General features: G+C 42.9%; 1 protein-coding gene across 4 annotated transcripts in view; it reads right to left on the bottom strand.

Annotated features, from left to right (window-relative positions):
• Positions 1 to 17,831, bottom strand: part of LOC143481001 (pleckstrin homology domain-containing family G member 3) — a 34,957-nt gene that overhangs the window by 2,408 nt on the left and 14,718 nt on the right. For 2 of the 4 annotated variants that reach the window (XM_076978900.1, XM_076978898.1), the window contains exons 3-18: positions 14,475 to 14,947; positions 10,596 to 10,696; positions 9,172 to 9,241; positions 9,042 to 9,088; positions 8,426 to 8,576; positions 7,929 to 8,060; positions 6,842 to 7,024; positions 6,477 to 6,569; positions 6,272 to 6,358; positions 6,148 to 6,181; positions 5,776 to 5,877; positions 5,480 to 5,506; positions 4,324 to 4,334; positions 3,572 to 3,970; positions 2,506 to 2,598; positions 180 to 1,638 (exon numbers count right to left, since the gene is read on the bottom strand). In XM_076978900.1, coding sequence (XP_076835015.1) covers positions 180 to 1,638; positions 2,506 to 2,598; positions 3,572 to 3,970; positions 4,324 to 4,334; positions 5,480 to 5,506; positions 5,776 to 5,877; positions 6,148 to 6,181; positions 6,272 to 6,358; positions 6,477 to 6,569; positions 6,842 to 7,024; positions 7,929 to 8,060; positions 8,426 to 8,576; positions 9,042 to 9,088; positions 9,172 to 9,241; positions 10,596 to 10,696; positions 14,475 to 14,947 — 3,462 coding nt within the window. Of the gene's footprint in view, positions 1 to 179; positions 1,639 to 2,505; positions 2,599 to 3,571; positions 3,971 to 4,323; positions 4,335 to 5,479; positions 5,507 to 5,775; positions 5,878 to 6,147; positions 6,182 to 6,271; positions 6,359 to 6,476; positions 6,570 to 6,841; positions 7,025 to 7,928; positions 8,061 to 8,425; positions 8,577 to 9,041; positions 9,089 to 9,171; positions 9,242 to 10,595; positions 10,697 to 14,474; positions 14,948 to 15,785; positions 16,027 to 17,831 lie in introns of those variants that run through there. The other 2 variants (XM_076978899.1, XM_076978901.1) reach the window with 2 other exon arrangements.

Here is a 17,831-nt window from a genome sequence, read left to right as displayed (position 1 = left end):
CAGTGGAAAAAATAAATTCAAGCTTTAGGATCTCTTAAGAAAAAACAATAACAATATTTGCTGATATATTGAAAATTTTTCTGTTGTCACAAAGATAGGAAGTTACGGAATGGACATAGTTTATGAGGAAAGGCATGTATGTTGTATTTTAAAGATCTATGAAAAGGATTTATACCTACCCTTTTCATTCTCTGGAGATTTGCCCTCCACAAAGGCCAGGTTCTTGGGGTTCACATGGCTCTCAGGCACTCTGACTCTCTGCCTCACTACAGGTTTACTGTTCTTAAGACGCTGGCTGTACTGCCTGGCCAAGTAAAACACCTTGTTCTTCATTATTTCCATATCTGGCAGAATTAGGTCTTCTTCTGAACCTGTGCTTAGGGAGATGATCTTGGGTAGAGGAGAATGTCTTACTCTTGGTTTCTCAAGGGGACTGTGAGTGCTTTTTGGGCTGCTCTCTAACTCATTATCCTTGCCTCGGTAGGTCTGTGGTGGAGAAGTTGAGTATCTATGTCCAGCCATGCTGTTGTCAGACTCCTCCAGTATCAGCACGGGGTCACCACATTTGCCATCGGAGCTCTCATTTCTGTTTGGTTCTTTATTAGGACTGGAAACTTGGAATGCCTTGGAATGCCTATACTTGCTATACTGAGGAGCATCCTGAGGGTTCTCTGAAGCCTCAGTGATCTCCATGTCTTCCCAAACATTTCTCATCTGAGAAAAAGGTTTGAAGTCCTCATTCTCACACAACACCTCATCAACCAGAACATCACTGCCAAGTGTAATAGCTGGAGTAGCCATGTCTGTTTCTTTGGAGTTCTCTTCTTTGTCCAATCCTGGAAGGTCAAAAACTTCCCAGGACGTGGGTCTGGTACTTAAGACTGTCTTGTTTCCTGCCACATCATCGGTAGGGAGGCCATCGATCTGACGGCTCAGATTTCTGACCAGTCCTGCTGGGATGTAGGAAAGGCTCTCCCTGCGTTTGATGCTGAAACTGGCATCCTGGTGCTCAGCTTGCTCATAGTATTGCTTGATCTTGTGGATGAGCATTCTGTCCTTTTTAGAAAGTGTGTCTTGATTCATTGGTGGTCTTTGGTCTGGTGTGACCATCATGTTTGTGACCGTCAACTGTTCATCTCCCAGTTTAAAACTAATTGGCTGTGGGGAGAAATAGTCTTGAGCCTTCTCCTTCTCCAATCGATCAGTACTGAGGCTTAGCACACTACTCCTCCTACTACCTGTCCGAGATGAGGGGGGTCCAAGGGAGAACTCCTCAACCACCATACTGTTTCTTCGAGAGAGGCTGCTGGCAAACCTCTCAGCAATTACACTGGCTTTGTCTAGCACAGATGTAGGCAAGATGGTGCTAGACTCGGTCATGGATAAAACTACCTCTTCTTCATCATCATCCTCTTGGTAATACACATCCCCAGAAAGGTTTTGGCTTGGAAAACCATCATCCTCCAGTTGGACCTCACTCTGGATGGGGAACAATGAAGGCACACTGCCCTCAACAATCTCTTCAACCTCTTCGTCTCCATCTAGGCCAGTTTCAGGGTAAGAGGGCAGCACTCCCTTCATCCCTTCTATGTCTCCAGGCAGAGAAATGCTCTGTGGGCAGTGATCCTCAGAAGAATCCTAGGTAGTAAATAGGAACGGAGGAAGTTACTCATCAAATTAAGACACGCAAGATAAAGATAATTTCAATCAATATTAATAAGACTCCATTAGTTTGACAAGCCACAGGAAGAAAACAATTAGTACCACAGTAGTGCTTTTTTGAAATTGTTGTTGTTTTCAGGTTTGCAAAAAAAGTTGAGCAAATTTATCAAAATTAATCGACTTCTATATTCTAAGAGATAACTGCATAATTTGATTTTCACTGATATAGTTCCTTTTGCAGGAGGTGTATGCCGATTTCAAGCACTTGTTGTGTGGCACTAACTACTTGGAGTCATGAGGGAATAAATTAGGACTGCAGAGCAGAGATAAGGCAGCAGAGAGCATGGTGTTGTCAGAACTGTGTAAGAAGCACATAGAATGCGGAGACATTAGCCATATCAGATTTTTCTTTATCAAAAGATAGGGAAAAAACATGGTGCTTAACAGGGTAACCTGGATATTCACGCAGTTACATTAATCTATTCCACTACAGTGCCAACAACTTTTAACTTACTGTTTAACTATACACTTAAGAAACTGGTACTGCAAAGAAAACAAATACTTACACTACTCTCATACTAATCATTGTGGTCAATAAAGTTAAATTTATACTTAACATAGCTTAATTATACCAATGATCACAATGACATCTGCATTACTGGTTACTAAAATAATGCTGAACCAATAAGTTGGATCGTTTTATATGCCCTGCAATTTCTTTCTACAATAAAACAAATGTCCTTAAACTGTTCTGACATCATTAGTAATCACATTAGATTTTTAATTGTCCTACGTAATGGAACAAAGTCAGTGTTGATTGTCAAGCCTGTAGCTGTGCTTCACCTTTCCACCAAGAACCCAGTCGTCCTTGTTCTTCCCTTCAGGAGACTTGGACACCAGCTCAGTCTCCTCACTGGCCTCGTCCCCACCTCCGTTCTTAAAAGAGGAACGCAAACAAAGAACAGAAGCATGAAATGTTGTGCAACAGAAATGCAATCATATTGAACATGCCTGCAGGGAGGCATATGGGGTTCAAACTGAAGTGGATGCTCTTTAGTTCAGCAATATTTCATTCTTTTACAAACGGCTGCAATTTTTATGAAAGCTTCAGAGCTTATTTTAATGTTTTAACAAGGCAACTGACCTTTATAGACTACTTTTTTGATAGGATAAAATGAAACATATTGGAAACCTTTGCTAAATATGATTATAGAAGGCTGAGAGCCATTTTCCAAAAGCTGGCTTCCTTCCAACTCCCACCTTAAAACATTTGACAGTGAAATTTTCCTTTGAAGTCAAACTTCAATCACAGAACCCAATTGAGGTTGTTACTTAAAGTGCAAATGCATTAGCACAAATAACCATTTCACTAAGTATTGCCCCCAAAATTATACATGAGGTTGTACTAGCACAATTACTTCCTGATTTTAGATTCCAAAATTGAGATTTAAATTTTTTGTTTATTTTGCATGACAACTACCATAACACACATCTGGTCATCTATACATTTAAAAGCACACCAATGGTTATTATACAGTTCTCCGAATAATTGGGGAAAATCATTAGAGCGCTCGCACACACAAACCCTCTGAGCATTAACTTCGATCATTCACTCAGATTCACACTCCACATATACACATATGTAGATCTTCATTTAACAGAATTACTTAGTTAGCGCTGATGAGGAGTTGTGCATTCAGGTGTAGAACAATCCCTAAGAGATACCACACATGCACTGTGAGAAACGGATGGCGTTACAATGGGAGCACTATCAGTGGCATTAGCAGACCATAGATGCAGCATGCAACAGATGGAGGTTCGACTGACAGGGCTGTTTACTGGGATGGGTGGAGGGGTGTGGGGTTAGGACAGGAAACAGAAGCATGCAAATGGTGACAGTGAGCCTCACCGTTGGGACCTGAGTGAAAAGCAAAGCTCTGGCCTTATAGTGCCAGCAGGTGATGGCAGCCAAGACTGAGCTGGCAAAGTCAGCTACCTGCTCGTCCTTCACCAGAATCTCCTCCTCCTCCTCGCCACTCCCTCCCTGCTCCTCCACCACCTCTCTTTCTTTATCCTCCTCTTTTTCTTGCTGGAATGTGGTTTCTAGATGGTGGGCCTGCAGGTTGGTCACGCTTAATCGGTCCAGGGAGTTTGTCCGGAGATGGAACCACTCAGAAGCACCATCCCCTGGGGTCGGCACGTCCACCTCGGGATCGCCCTGGCCCGAACTCAGAACGGACACGCTACCCGCCGTCTGCAGAGGGAGTCGGCTGCTGTCCGCCAATAACGTGCCCACGCTGTCCGCATGCTGGACCATGAAGCGATACACAGTTATGGGGAAGTAATCCTGCACAAGCCTCACTGGTACACTCCCACAGCAAACTGCCTGCAGCTAAAGGTATTGCTCATGATGCAATCCAAATTATATTCATGCAAGTTTGAAGGGCAAATCCATTTCAGTCTTCTTAACTACGTTACTCTCCACCAATTCCTTCTCCTAGGGAATCACAGGTATGCTGACTTTTTAAAGTACAAGCTAAGAAAAAAAGTGCCTAGTCAATTCCTTGAAGCTTATTTGTTCATAACATTTTGGATACACAGTCACAGCTCCTAGTTGGCAATAGATTTGGAAGGGGGAATAATCATCTTGTGCTGGCTTACCTTCAGAGTTCCTACAGGAATGTGAAGAATGAGGATGACGATGTGAAAGACAAAAAAAAAAAAAAAAAAAAGAAAACAAACAAAAAAAAACATTAAAAATAGGTCATGAGTCATGCTACACTGTTTTGCCTAATCATTATGTTTAACAGCTTAGCATTCAAACATTGTGGGAATTCTGAGTGAATTCTATTTTGCCCACAGTGAATCCTGGGTTATCAATGGCATCAGTAAAGGAGACCACTACAGGGAAGCCTTCCATAGTAATCAAATTAGATCAGCTTTGTACGATAAACTCCCCAGTTCAGCCACTCTTGCTACCCAAGGACTCATTCATCCTGACATTGTGTGAAGGACAGAGACAGTACCGTCACGCAACGGACAACTTCATTTTTCAGGTGGTCATAAAAGAGAGAGGGTGCCAGAGAACAGACAGAGGAAATGGCTGACATGAAAAAAAAGGAAAAAAAATGGCAGGGCCTTTTCTTTTATTATCTGTAAATTAGAATGCATAATGGGGGATTGCTGATCAGAGACCAAAACCAAGTCTGCAGTCACTAAGGAACTGACGCATGACAAAGGCCCTTGCTGATGGGCTCCATAATTAACATCATTATGTGTGCGGGTGCAGAATGGGTTCGTGCTCTTTGATCTCCTGCAGGAGGGACCACTTGGCTGCTGGAAGGCTTTGAAATGAAGCGGGCGGCAAGGGAGACAACGGGTGGAGCACAGGGCTCCCGTATGAACATGTGCAAGCGCAGGGACCTGCTGGGGGCCCCTGCTGGGGACCCAGGGATGGAGGTGCAGGACTTGGGCTTTCTGAACTTTCCTTCTTGTGTTCACAAATGACCAGCTTCTCCAGAGATGCCCTCATCACTATTCTGACAAACCTCAGTGCCTTTATTTATTTGATCTTTTTTTTCCTTTCTTTTTTGGTTCTAAAGCTCTGATCTTGAGATTGCTACATATGAACTCATACAACTGAAATACCATAGACATACATGATTTTAAAGAACTGAAAGTTACTTCTTTTTCAGACAAGGAACTTCCAAAAAATTATCAAAGTGGGCTGACCTCAACTTCTGTTAAACAGTTTTCTTTTTCTATTAATGTTTAGAAATTTGAGACTTGACATCATAAAGCAGAAAGACATTATTACCCTTTGTAGTCCTCACGGTCATTGGTTCTGTGGGAAATAAAAGAGAATGGAAAAATGGTTATTCATCCAAGTTAGGATTTATTTGTGTAAATAAATCCCCCCCCCCCCCCCCCCCCCCAGCTATTTAGAGGAAGAACTTGACATATGTTTAGAACATGTTATATAATAAAGGAAACACTGACCCCTATAAACCTGCAGTTTAAATTTGTGTGCAGTAAAATGTGCAGTTATGATTAAACCGGACTTTCCAAACCTAATTAAAGATCAAATAAAAGCCTTTCACTGGCAAGCCCAACCTGAACGCCTTCTCCCCTTGCGAGCTGCAGCGGGGAAGTCCTCACTCTGATCAGAGCTAGGATGCTTTGGCTTCTCAGGACTGTAGCGATATTTTGCAGGGCCTAGACAAGAAAAGGAGACACAAATAAATTGATTATGAAATGGAAAATGGGTTTGTGAGAGTGAGACTCAGACAGAGAGGCACAATTAAAAGATCACACAGTATCATGCAAAGCAAGGTAAATATGTTGTCAAGTAACACAAAGTAACATTTTTACAGCACAGAGAATCATTTCACATCATATAAATATTTTAAATCACACTTCACTGTACATTTAACTCCCTATACACAAAACAAGCAAACAAAAGCACGCCACAGATCAATAACTCACGAGGAGCTCTCATGTCCAAGATGGCATCTTTAGCCTAAATGGATTAAGAGTGCAAAACGCATCTTAACTGTACATCACAATAAAATTCATTCAGTTTAAATGGTTTCTAAAAATGTTTGCATACCTTCTGTGGTATTACAGCATGATGGTTTTCTAGAATCAATCGCTTTATGTGATGGGCCCACAGTGTTTTCTCCTCCACAGTCTTGGCCTAAGGATGGTGAACAGTTAGGGGTCACAACCCAAGTCAGTGAGGACTGGTACTGTGAGAGCTACTGGTCCTTTGGTGAATTATTGGAGGAGGAGGGTCATGTAGTTGCCCCACACACCTGCATTGTGTGAGGTTGCTTGGGGTGCTTGTAGTGGGTGACGCTGAAGCGAAGGGAGTCTTTGGCACTTTCAATCAACATTAGAGTCGAGCACTGAAAATAACCAGAACAAACACAGGACATTGGAACAATAGGATTAGGGTCGAGTAGAAGACCACAGACAATGATCTCAGTGAGAAGGCATGAAAGCAGGCCTGGCCAACCCTCACCAATTATCCAGGCACCAGCACATTTCTGCAGCAGGTCTCTTGTGTAACCTTTCCCAGATTTCTGGCCTGCACTAATCTGATCATATAAAATGGGGAAAAAAGATCTTTGGGGTTATAAAACCCCAGCATCACACCCAGTTATGGATCGTCCCGTACCGTGATGTGGTTCTTGTAGACATAATGTTCTCTACTCTTCTTTGTGATGAGGAGCATCTTTTCAAAGAGGAAGAGTGTCCGCTCATTCTTCGCACAGTGAACGTGAAAGGTTCCTTCAAGCACCAGCTCCCCATAGGTTGTGAGGTCAGGGCCTTTCCAGTTGATCAGGAGGGATTGGACCTCCTGGAGAAACGCAAACATGGACCTCATCAGCATGGACCACAACTCCATGGACCTGACCCAAATGGCCTATGCTCCATTATCCCACTCACACCTCTCCTACTGAGCATAGCAGTAGCAGAACACTTAGGAAAATGAGCATTAGTGCTAGTAGATCAGAGAGTGGTGCATTGTGTTAAAAACTAGCTAGTTAGTTGACATGACTGCTGATTGGGACTTTAAGAAGCCTGGGAGGTGGTTAAATTTAGTATTCATGATGACTCCCTTGATTTCTTACTTTTTTTTAACCACAGAAATCATCACAGGTGGCTAACTTGATGCTGCAGCTGTGCTTTGGGTGTTTGGATCCACACAGGGCACATTTAAAATGGGCCATTTGTTAAAATTACTAATGCTCATTTAAATGCTAATGCCCCCCATTTCAACCTTATGGCACTGAAGGACTGATTCATCAGAAATACAAAAATGAAATGTTATTTTAATGAAATCACTGACATTTTCTGTAATACATGTTCTCAGTGACCCGTTCTTGGCATCACTTGCTTTCACATGTACACAGGTCATTGACCCAATTACAATGAACATTTTCTTTTCATACCTGGTTTAATTAAGACCACCAGCTTTGCTCCCTGGTTCTTTCACACGAATAAGTAATAAATGAGAAAAAAAAAACCTGCTTCCAGGCAAAAGCAATAATGTTCATGTAATAAGATTTAACCTAAAAGGTGAACACCTTTCCTAAAGTGCTTTACCGATCACTATAAAATACAAAATCATGTTCTGTGAGAAGCCAAGCAAAAGACCCACTTTTAGCACCATACAAATATTCATTAATTCTGATTCCCACAGCAGGACTCTGTGCTGGTGAACTGGCGTTTATGATGAAGGGAAAGTGAGGGCTGATCACCTGCAGCCTCACTGCATGCTCATGCTTCCTCTTCATGTCATTGATGTACCAGGCCACCCCCGTCATGGTGTCGATGGCGTCTTCCACCACATCATAGCCCTCCTCCTCGGGGTCAAAGTGTTTGGCAATCTCCTGAGACAGCGATGAGACAGAAATACGGTCAGAGGGATGAAGAACTTCAGCTTCGCTTGCTCATCATTCAGTTGTTTGTAACAAGACATTTGTCATTTGAGACCTTCATGGAGGTGATTCACTGATGACGATATGCATCAGCGGCATAAAAGCAGGGCAGAGCAGAGCAATCCTAGATATACATTCACTTAACCCTTAGGTAGGCTTTAGTCATGTATGCATTCATCTAAATCACAACCAGGAAATGAAAATAAATGAATAAATACAATCACAGGTACATAAAATATGAATATGATGGAGGGGGAAACAGCCGTCCAACAGCATCATCAGAATAGCGAACAGCTCAGAGGTTTAGGGGCACGTGCCTGTAAGAGGAGATGGTACTTCAGGATTCTCTGGACAGGCTTGAGCAGGTAGGCACCCAAGGGGAGGGAGCACGCTAGAGAGGCCTGGCGGTCCCGGAAGAATTTGGCCAGTGTCTTGTTCCTCATACACTCAGTGAGAGCAGCCACAGAGCTAAAGGGGGGGGGACACAACACAAGGATTGGCAAGGGATTAAAAGATAATTGAACTGTACCGCTCCACAGAGACCGGGGTTAATCAGACCTAAACCATGCAACTCTACAGGTGACTTGGGTTCACACGTGGTATGGAACCACTGGACACCAGGGCAGTGGACACAGAAACAACCCTCAGAATGACAACATGCACATACCCCCCCCCACTGAGGCTGATGACAGTTTGGATCCTCTGAGATCTCGATTTACCACCCCGCCAGCCTGATAAAGCTGGAGACATGCGCTGGTGAAGCGCGATGCCAGAAGGCTGACAGCGTGGATGTCGTCACTCGTTGGGGCTGCCATTTGTGTCACCGGGGGGGAGTTAATCGAGATCTCAGTGGAGTCAACATGTCATCTGCCTCAATGATTACTCAGTGTGGAACAAATCACTGAGGAAAAAAAGCTTTGCTCATCCACTTACTTTGGATAGTTTGTGCAGTACTGAGTGTAGATGTCAAAATACTGGCTCTGCAGATGAAAAAATGCAGAGAACTATTGCAGATTATGTGTAAGAGAGACTGCGATCACAGTGTATGACTTGTTCTTCGTACCTTATTCACAAAGCAAGAGGCAATCGCCACAGGATCACTGTCACACATTTCTAAAGACTGCAACAGCTCACTGTGGATAGAAAAGAGATAGAGAGAAATGTGTTTCATATTTCAGTATACTGACCATTTTAAGCACTGCAGTAAGAGGCTAGTGGAACATAGACTAGATGTATTAAAAGACATACAGCATAAGATGGATCACATGATTTTTTATGCATCAAATTTGGCCATGCAACACACACAGCAATTCAAGGTACCAATCTAAAATAACCCCTCAGGTAATAATAATAATAATAATAATAATAATAATAATAATAACACTTTGTGCACAATGTTTAGTATTCCCCTTTATTATACCACAAACCTTTTGCTCAGGAAAACAAGGTTATACAGTCATTAGAGACATGAACACCAAAATAATAAGGCAACCTTACAGTTATATTAGAAATCATCTTCTTCATCTTCTTGAGGAAGATCATTTTGGGTTTATCCCCAACTTAAAGGAACTGTGTTTGTGCAATGTCTAACCAGCTCTTTGACTACAGTCAAAACCCCCAATAAGAACAGTCAGGCTACATGCCATAATTCATTTTGGTACATTGTCCCCAACCTAGAAATACAGCAGTATAGCAGTATAGTCATATTAACACCATTAAAGTGACTTCAGTTCATGAACTCAAGCAGACAACACAATGCTCCAACTGCTCAAGTAAGCTGTATCACATGGACTTCAAGGTCATAACGAGATCTATAAGTGTACTTTCTTGTGACTGAGAACATGAGCCTTGATTGGTGCTTTCTTGATTGGACATTCAGTCAACAACATGCTGACCAAAACACTCACAGACACACACATATCCTTCATTATGTATTCCACTCCTTTTAATGTTCTTTACAATGTGTTAGCAGATCAAAGCAGATTTACTTTTTAAAAAATTGCTTTAAAGAGATATGCATTTATCTAAAAGGTCAATGCGACAGGCCCATTAGGGTACAGCTTGTGACTTACTGATAGACTTGGAGATATTCTAAATAACACCTCAGTTTCTTCGATAAAGAAGGCCTGAGCATCAATATAACTGTCCTTTATGTGTATACAGTGAAGTCAGTTAACATAAGGGTCTTGTTGGCAAATTACTATCTGGATTATTCAAATACGAAGGATGAACAGATGGATCCGCGAGTAGCACAGCTCCATTTTTGACCAGTGAGAACATCAAACGGTGGGGAGAGCCAATGGGGGGAGAAGCAAGCACTGCTTATCGGCGCAAGCAGTTTATTTCCCGCGATACAGGTTTGAATCCCAGCCGCATTCGGAATAATTCTCTGGATTATTCAAATACTCTCCGGTTCCCTGGGCTACATGTGCTATGGCTCTTGGATCAAGTTTTACTTTTACAATAGTACAGGAAGGCGATTCTTACCTGTTAAACTCATAGATGACTTCAATATTCCCAAACAGGGAACAGACCTGCTCAGGCTTAATAGGCAAGTCTCTAGTGTCTATAATGTGGGCCAGGTAGTCCTGTAAAAAACAAAAAGCAAAATCAGAGATAAAGTTAGTTTATAGTGCAATTTATGATACTTGCTTCTCTTTCCAGATTAGTTAAATAACTAGAATATGTATGGAGTTCATCCATATCTAGGAACCTGACCCACAGCCTCCCTGAAATTCAGTGTTGTAGGTTTACATTAGAAGAAAGTGTGATGCATATAGGATGTCAGCAGAGGGCAGAAATGTGCTATGTGATTTTAGCGATATCACTTGTTATGGTCTAGGGCAGGGGTGTCAAACTCATTTTGGTCTGGGGGCTGCATACAACTTAATCGGATCTCAAGGGGGCCAGACCAGCAAGTTCATTCCAAAATTACATGGAACGAAAAATATGTCATTTTTTTCCTTTGTATTAGTGTAAAGAAGTAAATTATAAAAATCTTTATATGAAATGAATTGCCCTTTTACTAAATATATTATGAACAAATTTTTACTTTTTTATTGAAAAATCCGACACTGTGTCCACTTTTTTGACAGACATTTCGCCTAAGAGGGTGCCATGGTCAACAGAAAAAGCGGGTAAAGCGATAGAACTGACTAAAACACGCCCCTAGCGAACAATATAGGAACTGCAGATGTTTGACATCCCTGGTCTAGAGTATCTTGCTTATTTCCAATGTCCCAAACATTTCACTGCTTGCAGTACCAGCATTGAGTCAATTTTTTCACAATTTTAAGGATTGCAATTGTTTTTAGAATGAAATAAAATAGAAGCAGTTAGCAAAGTCTTTCTCCAAAACTTTGTTAAAGCATTTTTCATAGTAACTTATCAGTTAACAGCTCATTTCAGTGTATACGGGTTGTGTAAACTTTTTTGCACCCACATACCTAGCTGCCTACATACATGCAGACAGGCACACGGGCGCACACACAGACACGCTTGGAAACCGCTTTCGCTACTATTTTCTCTTATGGGGAATTCCACTCGTGTAAGCGTTTCCAACATGCAGGACCACACAAAGAACCTACAGCTCAAATACGGAAGCACAATTAAAGAAGAGCCTGTGACTAATCTTTCAAACCGCAAGGGTTTACAGTGAGAAACCTGATCACTTTTCATAATACCAGCGCTGTCGAGGTTTATGAGAGATTCCCCTGATTCCATCACCATTTTAAAAGTCAAAGAGAAAATATCTCAAGTGTGGATTCAAACTATATAATGCAGCCTAACAGGGCAGTACATCACATAGTTCATTAATTAGCATTGAAACATTGGTCTCTGCAATACTGATGCTGCTGAGCAACTCAAATGCAAACAAATAAATGTTCTTTATATGCTACAAGTTTCAGGTGTTCACAATACATATTCCAGTGGATAATGACAAATTAAGGCACTCCAACAACTTTTTGGTCAATAAAAACCAGGCCAAATTAAATCCCGTTTAACTGCTTATCATCATTTTCTTTAACAAACTGCAAGGTCAAGGTTTGCTTTAAATGAATTAAACAGCAATCATAGGTATTGATGTTAAAGGTGGTCTTAATTTTCCATCATGAAAGTAATCTTATACTGTGAGCAGTAGAATAAGTAATCTACCACGTTCTATTTGCATACAATATCCAGATCTATGATGTGGCGGAAGATAAGACTTTTGGAGGGTGGGGAATAGTTGTTCAATGCAAGTGTGTACATGCAAGCACCTATGAGCGTGACAAAGTCTCACCAAATAACGTCATACAGGGCTCAATCTGATCTGCCCTGGAGAGCAAGGAACACCATATTTGGGTATTTTGCTGTGGTTCATGTCTGCCCTGCCCGTGGAGCTCAGAGAAGGATGAACAGATGGATCCGCGAGTAGCACAGCTCCATTTTTGACCAGTGAGAACATCAAACGGTGGGGAGAGCCAATGGGGGGAGAAGCAAGCACTGCTTATCGGCGCAAGCAGTTTATTTCCCGCGATACAGGTTTGAATCCCAGCCGCATTCGGTTAGTAGGTGCAGGTTTGAATCCCGGCAGAGTTACTGGCTGCAAGAGATCAATTAACCGCATGCTTGCAGGGTGTGAGGGTCTGAATGAATGAAATGACAAGATTTATGGTCCACTCCAAGCATGCTCATAAAAGCTTGAAAGAAAAGGTGCAAATGTATTGGTCCAGAACAAAGGCAGCAGCTCTGATTCATGTACCTGAGGCACTGTGTGTGCCGGCTTCGGCATCCTAAACTGGCAGTGTTGGAAGCATGTTGAGAATGACTTCCTCCCAAACATAAAGCCAAATAGGTTAAACCAGTTGATAATCATCAAGAATTAATCAATATCAATGTCAAAAACATGGCAGACATGGACATATTCTTTGCAAAACCCTTTGGGCCACTCTCGTGTGTATTCAATTTTATCCAGGAATAAAAGACTTCTTTCTAGCTTTTCAGGTTTGGATTTGTCTACTGTTTTGTTGGGCAAGGACAGCAGGGTCTGAGTGCATGGACATGGGGCTCTCCTGTGGATGTGTACGTGGGCTGGGGCACAGGCACTTTTGACAGGTGGATGAAGATGGATGGGGCAGGATTCAGACTTTCACTGCATTTACCACCTGTGGTATGAAACCATTTGGAATCAGTGCAAGGCTGCGGGATGGAAAATGCAGTGAGCTGCAGCAGCCACAGGATTTGGGAGGAGTGTAGGCACATTCCTGCACTGGGTGCAACACCTGCAGGAACCTCGGAAAACCCCAAAGAATTCTCATATTCAGCAAATGGTCTTGCTAGCAGAGCCACAGTCACAGCTAACGCTACGCTATTGTGTGGAAAGACCCTCAGGAACTGCTGCTGTGTGGTTAACTCCAGAACTCTACAGCCTTCTTTCTTCTTGTGGGTAGGACTAGAATTGGACACTGTGGGTGACTTCTACAATACATTGGCTTTCTGTAGCTGGCTGTGGTGATTTCTTGACTATAAAAGTCAAAATGGGGCACAGCACAAGGTTTTACTCAGGGTTGTATAGAACCAGCACAACTATTACTCAGAAGTGGTTTGAATACAGCAGGGTCACCTGCTGCTTCAAGGCCATGAGGTCACTGAACAGGGCCATTGGTTCTCTGATGAAGTGCAGACAAGGCCCCACAAGGACAAGACTATATATCTTCTGTTAATTGTTTTAGTATAGTGCAGAACTACATCCATGACATAGTATTCCCAGAAATCAAAATATAAAAAGCTTTCTTTCTTTTTAAATTTCTTGGTGTAGCCAAGTGGTGGACGGGGTTCGGTTTGGTGGCCTCAGGATTCTGCGCCTCCTTTTTGCGGATGTTGTGATCCTGTTATCATGAGGCCAGGACCTACAGCTCTCACTGGATCAGTTTGCTGATTGGCAGGCAGATCGGTGCTGCGGACTGTTGTGGTGAAGAGGGAGCTGAGCCAAAGAGGCTACTGCCCCAGTGACCCAGATAAGCGGATGAAAATGGATGGATGGATGAATGGAAAATATAAAAGCAATTGATTCGGAAGCATTTCTCCTCGGTGCATCAAAATGAAAGAAATCACACGGCACAAACCCGTTCTATGATGCTCCGGTTTGGGGTTTTGTAAATGTTCTAGGATATAATTAACATTCTTACAAATGTAACTACAGCAGGATGGTATTAAAGTCTCAATTAATAAATACTAAAGTCAAATGACTTACAAATGGCATACAATCTACACAATTCTAATCATTCTATTGTATTCTAATCAAAACTCAATAATATGCTAGACAGAAACACAAAGAGGCAGAAAGTTTGTCCATCTTCCCAACCAGGCGGAAACTGCACTCACCTCCACAATACTGCACAGGTCCCTGACGTACATCCTTTCTGTCTCAACAATCTCCATGACCACACGGTCCACGTAGGTCAGCTGTGGATTGGGCGTCATGGCTAAGGTGGCTACAGGCGAAGGCTCGTCAGGGTTTGGTGGCAGTGGGCGGGCTCCAGCGTCGGCCGCGCTGCTGCGGTGCCGGTCCTCGGACGGGTCCGGCCTGGGCAGGGTCGGGTGGGGCTCCTCGCGTTCCTCAGCAGGGCTGAGCTCCAGGTCGATGTCGGGGCCGGCGGGCGGCTGGTGCCCGGCTGGTGCCGCAAGGGAGCCACGGAACGGGCTTTGGCCTTCGCCTGATGAGCCAGAGGAGAGAGTGGAGATGGTGCTCACCGGTCGCTCGTCCTCGGAGTGCTCCACGCCAGACAGCGAGCAGCAGTCCGCCAGCGCTGGGTCATGGCCGCTGAATGAGGAGTCGGTGGACAAGCGAGGAGATTCTGTCATGAGATAAAGGAAAATTTACTGAAGTTGTTAAACGTATTTAAATACTATGGAAAAAAAACGTTATTTTCCCTTGTTTAAAATTGATATTATTCAAAATATGTAGAGATGGCATTCATAGGCCTTATAAAAGGAAAACTAGGTGTATGTTCACTGTGAAGAAAAAAAAAAATCTATCTTCTTCTAATGTTTTCTGTAGCAAATCCTTTGTACGATAACTAACTCCCATTAGCCAAAGGACCTATGGAAGTTCAGCATGATGTGATCTAACGGGATTACTAACATACCCTAATTACAGGGTACCACATTCTACTAAAAGACCCAGCCGTTTGTTCCTGTACACATGGACTGGCAGTAGTTGAAACAGAGGAGGAATAACAGGAGGACGCTCTTGAGACAGAGCGGCCGGCTGCGATCTCAGGGTCTTGTTTGTGTGGAGTCACACAACTGTCTCACTGTTCATAACAGAGTGAGGTCATCCATTTTGAGCTGCTGCAGCGGTTTTTGCCTGATCCCCCACCACCACCACCACCACACAGTGGAATAAAGGCCAAAACAAAGGGAAAAGACGCTATCTAGTTACTGACATGACAAAATATCGCATTTCAACCTCAAACAAACATTGTAGGAATGGCGTATATTTTCATGGGCATCACAATCCATTACATAAAATCCATCTGAGGAATAGTCCGGACACTGCAGACGTCAAGCTAAATGAAAATTCCTTCACGAAACCACATTTTATTATCCATACTTTCCACCTGGCCCCACTTAACCTTGGAGTGGTGCACAGGCATGTCAAAAGATGACCTAAGAGAGATGTTGCCACAGAACCTGTCGGCAGGCGTCGTGATCCGCAGGTAGGCATGCTGACTCAAGCCTGCACACTAGCAGAGTGCGGCCAACTGCTGCGTGTGACTCACAGGTGACATCAGTGGACAAAAACTTCTCCAGCTCTCCACCTCAAGCTTAGGGAGCCTCGAAAAACGTTTGAATCTTCTGCAGACAGTTCAGAAGGAGGTTAAGCCAAGTGGAATGGAATGCTGCTTAGCAGTACCACGGCTCATCAACAATGTTACTGCTTCCTGCTTGATGTTGGGTTTAAATTCTTACTTCCTTCCTGACTTTTGCAATAGTGCATGCGGCAGGCAGGGTGAGGCACAAACACTCATCGCCGTGCCGTTTGCACACATATACACTCATACTTGCCTAAAAAACAATAATTGTACCGGCCATTACATCAAGTACACGAAACAAAATAAGATTAGTTCTCACCCTGTGTTGTTGCAGTGGGATGTTAAACTATAAAGAAGCTAAAATGACTGGAGTGGTGTAGTCTGGGCCTGCCCCGTCAAGGATGTTGTGTAATAAAGGAGGCAATTCAACTGAACTGATGTAAGAAATGATACAACGCACATATTCACATTAAAACTCAAGGCCTGGCATGCACCAAAAGCTTCAGCCTAGCAAGACATAGCATGAATTTACCAAATGTGCGTCAGTGAAGGAAACATGCACAAACTGAAACTACAGCAGCAAGGTACATACTTCTTGGGTTAAATGAGGAAATGGAGCTGCCTCTAGTCTTGAATTCCCCAAAAGACGTTTATGCATACTTTGACTAGATAGTCTACATATTTTTCAGTGTCTGTGAAAAGACCTCTGATGAAGGCTCTATTTTTACACTGATAACCTGTTGGGAAAGGTCTCCTCCTCTGATCTCCTCCCTAGACTGTTGCATCAGCACTTTGAAGTCCGTGCTGTGATCACATCTGTGGTATCGATGCTCAGGAATGTGGACCGTAGCTGTGGACACATGCGGGCACAGATAAGCCCTCTGCAGCCTGGGCCACCAATCACAAGCACAGAGAAGTCACCGCCATTGGAGGGTGAAGATCATGTCTGATGAGCAAGGCAGTCAGAAGAGGAGGGGATGCGAGGTCAGGGCTCACAGAAAGAACATCTCCGCAAGTTCAGTCAGACAGGGAAACTGTGTTTAAAGGTGGCAATTTTAATCCCACTGGGAAAATTGCTGGAGCTTGAAACCACAAATTTGAATAGCCAGACGTTGGCACCCAACTTGGTTATTTTCATTTTCCATTGGAACCTCAACAGGAGGGATATGTAAACCAGTGGCTACCTCTCATTTATCAGTAAAATTCCTTGTGCTGGTTTTGCACACACCTTAGGTCTCTCAACAGTGGGACTGCAGTTCTGTACTGACACCAATATAAACCAATCCCTTCTTCAACCATGTTTTGAAACTAGATATTAACATTTTAAAAACAGATTTACACAAACCTTTGACGTAAGTGGAAAAATCTTAAAAGAAAAACTATTTGAAGCCGACACGGAAAATATGCTAAATAAACTTACTGCTAAGAAGTAGCTAATAATTAGCCACTGTGTTTGCCAAATGACCTCCCGTAGCAGGTGGTCACATTCCAGTGGGGCCAACAACAAGATTCCTCACAGCTGACCAGAGTAATTCACATTCTTCCAAGGCTCCCCGCCACAAACATTAAATGCTGACACAGCAAAGGTTATGGGAAACAGATGGGTAAAATACAGATGGGAGGACAGTGAGCACCTCTGTCCAGACGTCTCTCTGCCCCTGCTTGTCTGTGCACATCGTAATATTTACTATGATGAGCAGAAAATGGAGATGTTGGACAAACTACACAGGGTGGAGTTTCATTGTACGCTCCAGGAAGACATTCAAAATCATGTTCAGGACTGCCTCACAGGAGTACGGAAGAATCTCTGGATAGAAGTGTAGTCTTAATATATTATCATATTTAGGCACTTTGAAACTTGAATATTCTTAAAATAAATAAATAAAAATAAAAATCCCCATGTATATAAAGCATCTCAAAATGA

Source organism: Brachyhypopomus gauderio, chromosome 17, assembly GCF_052324685.1.
Source record: "Brachyhypopomus gauderio isolate BG-103 chromosome 17, BGAUD_0.2, whole genome shotgun sequence".
Classification (NCBI taxonomy): domain Eukaryota; kingdom Metazoa; phylum Chordata; class Actinopteri; order Gymnotiformes; family Hypopomidae; genus Brachyhypopomus; species Brachyhypopomus gauderio.
The sequence above is the reverse complement of the archived record's forward strand: the minus strand, read 5'-3'. Positions and strand labels throughout refer to the sequence as shown.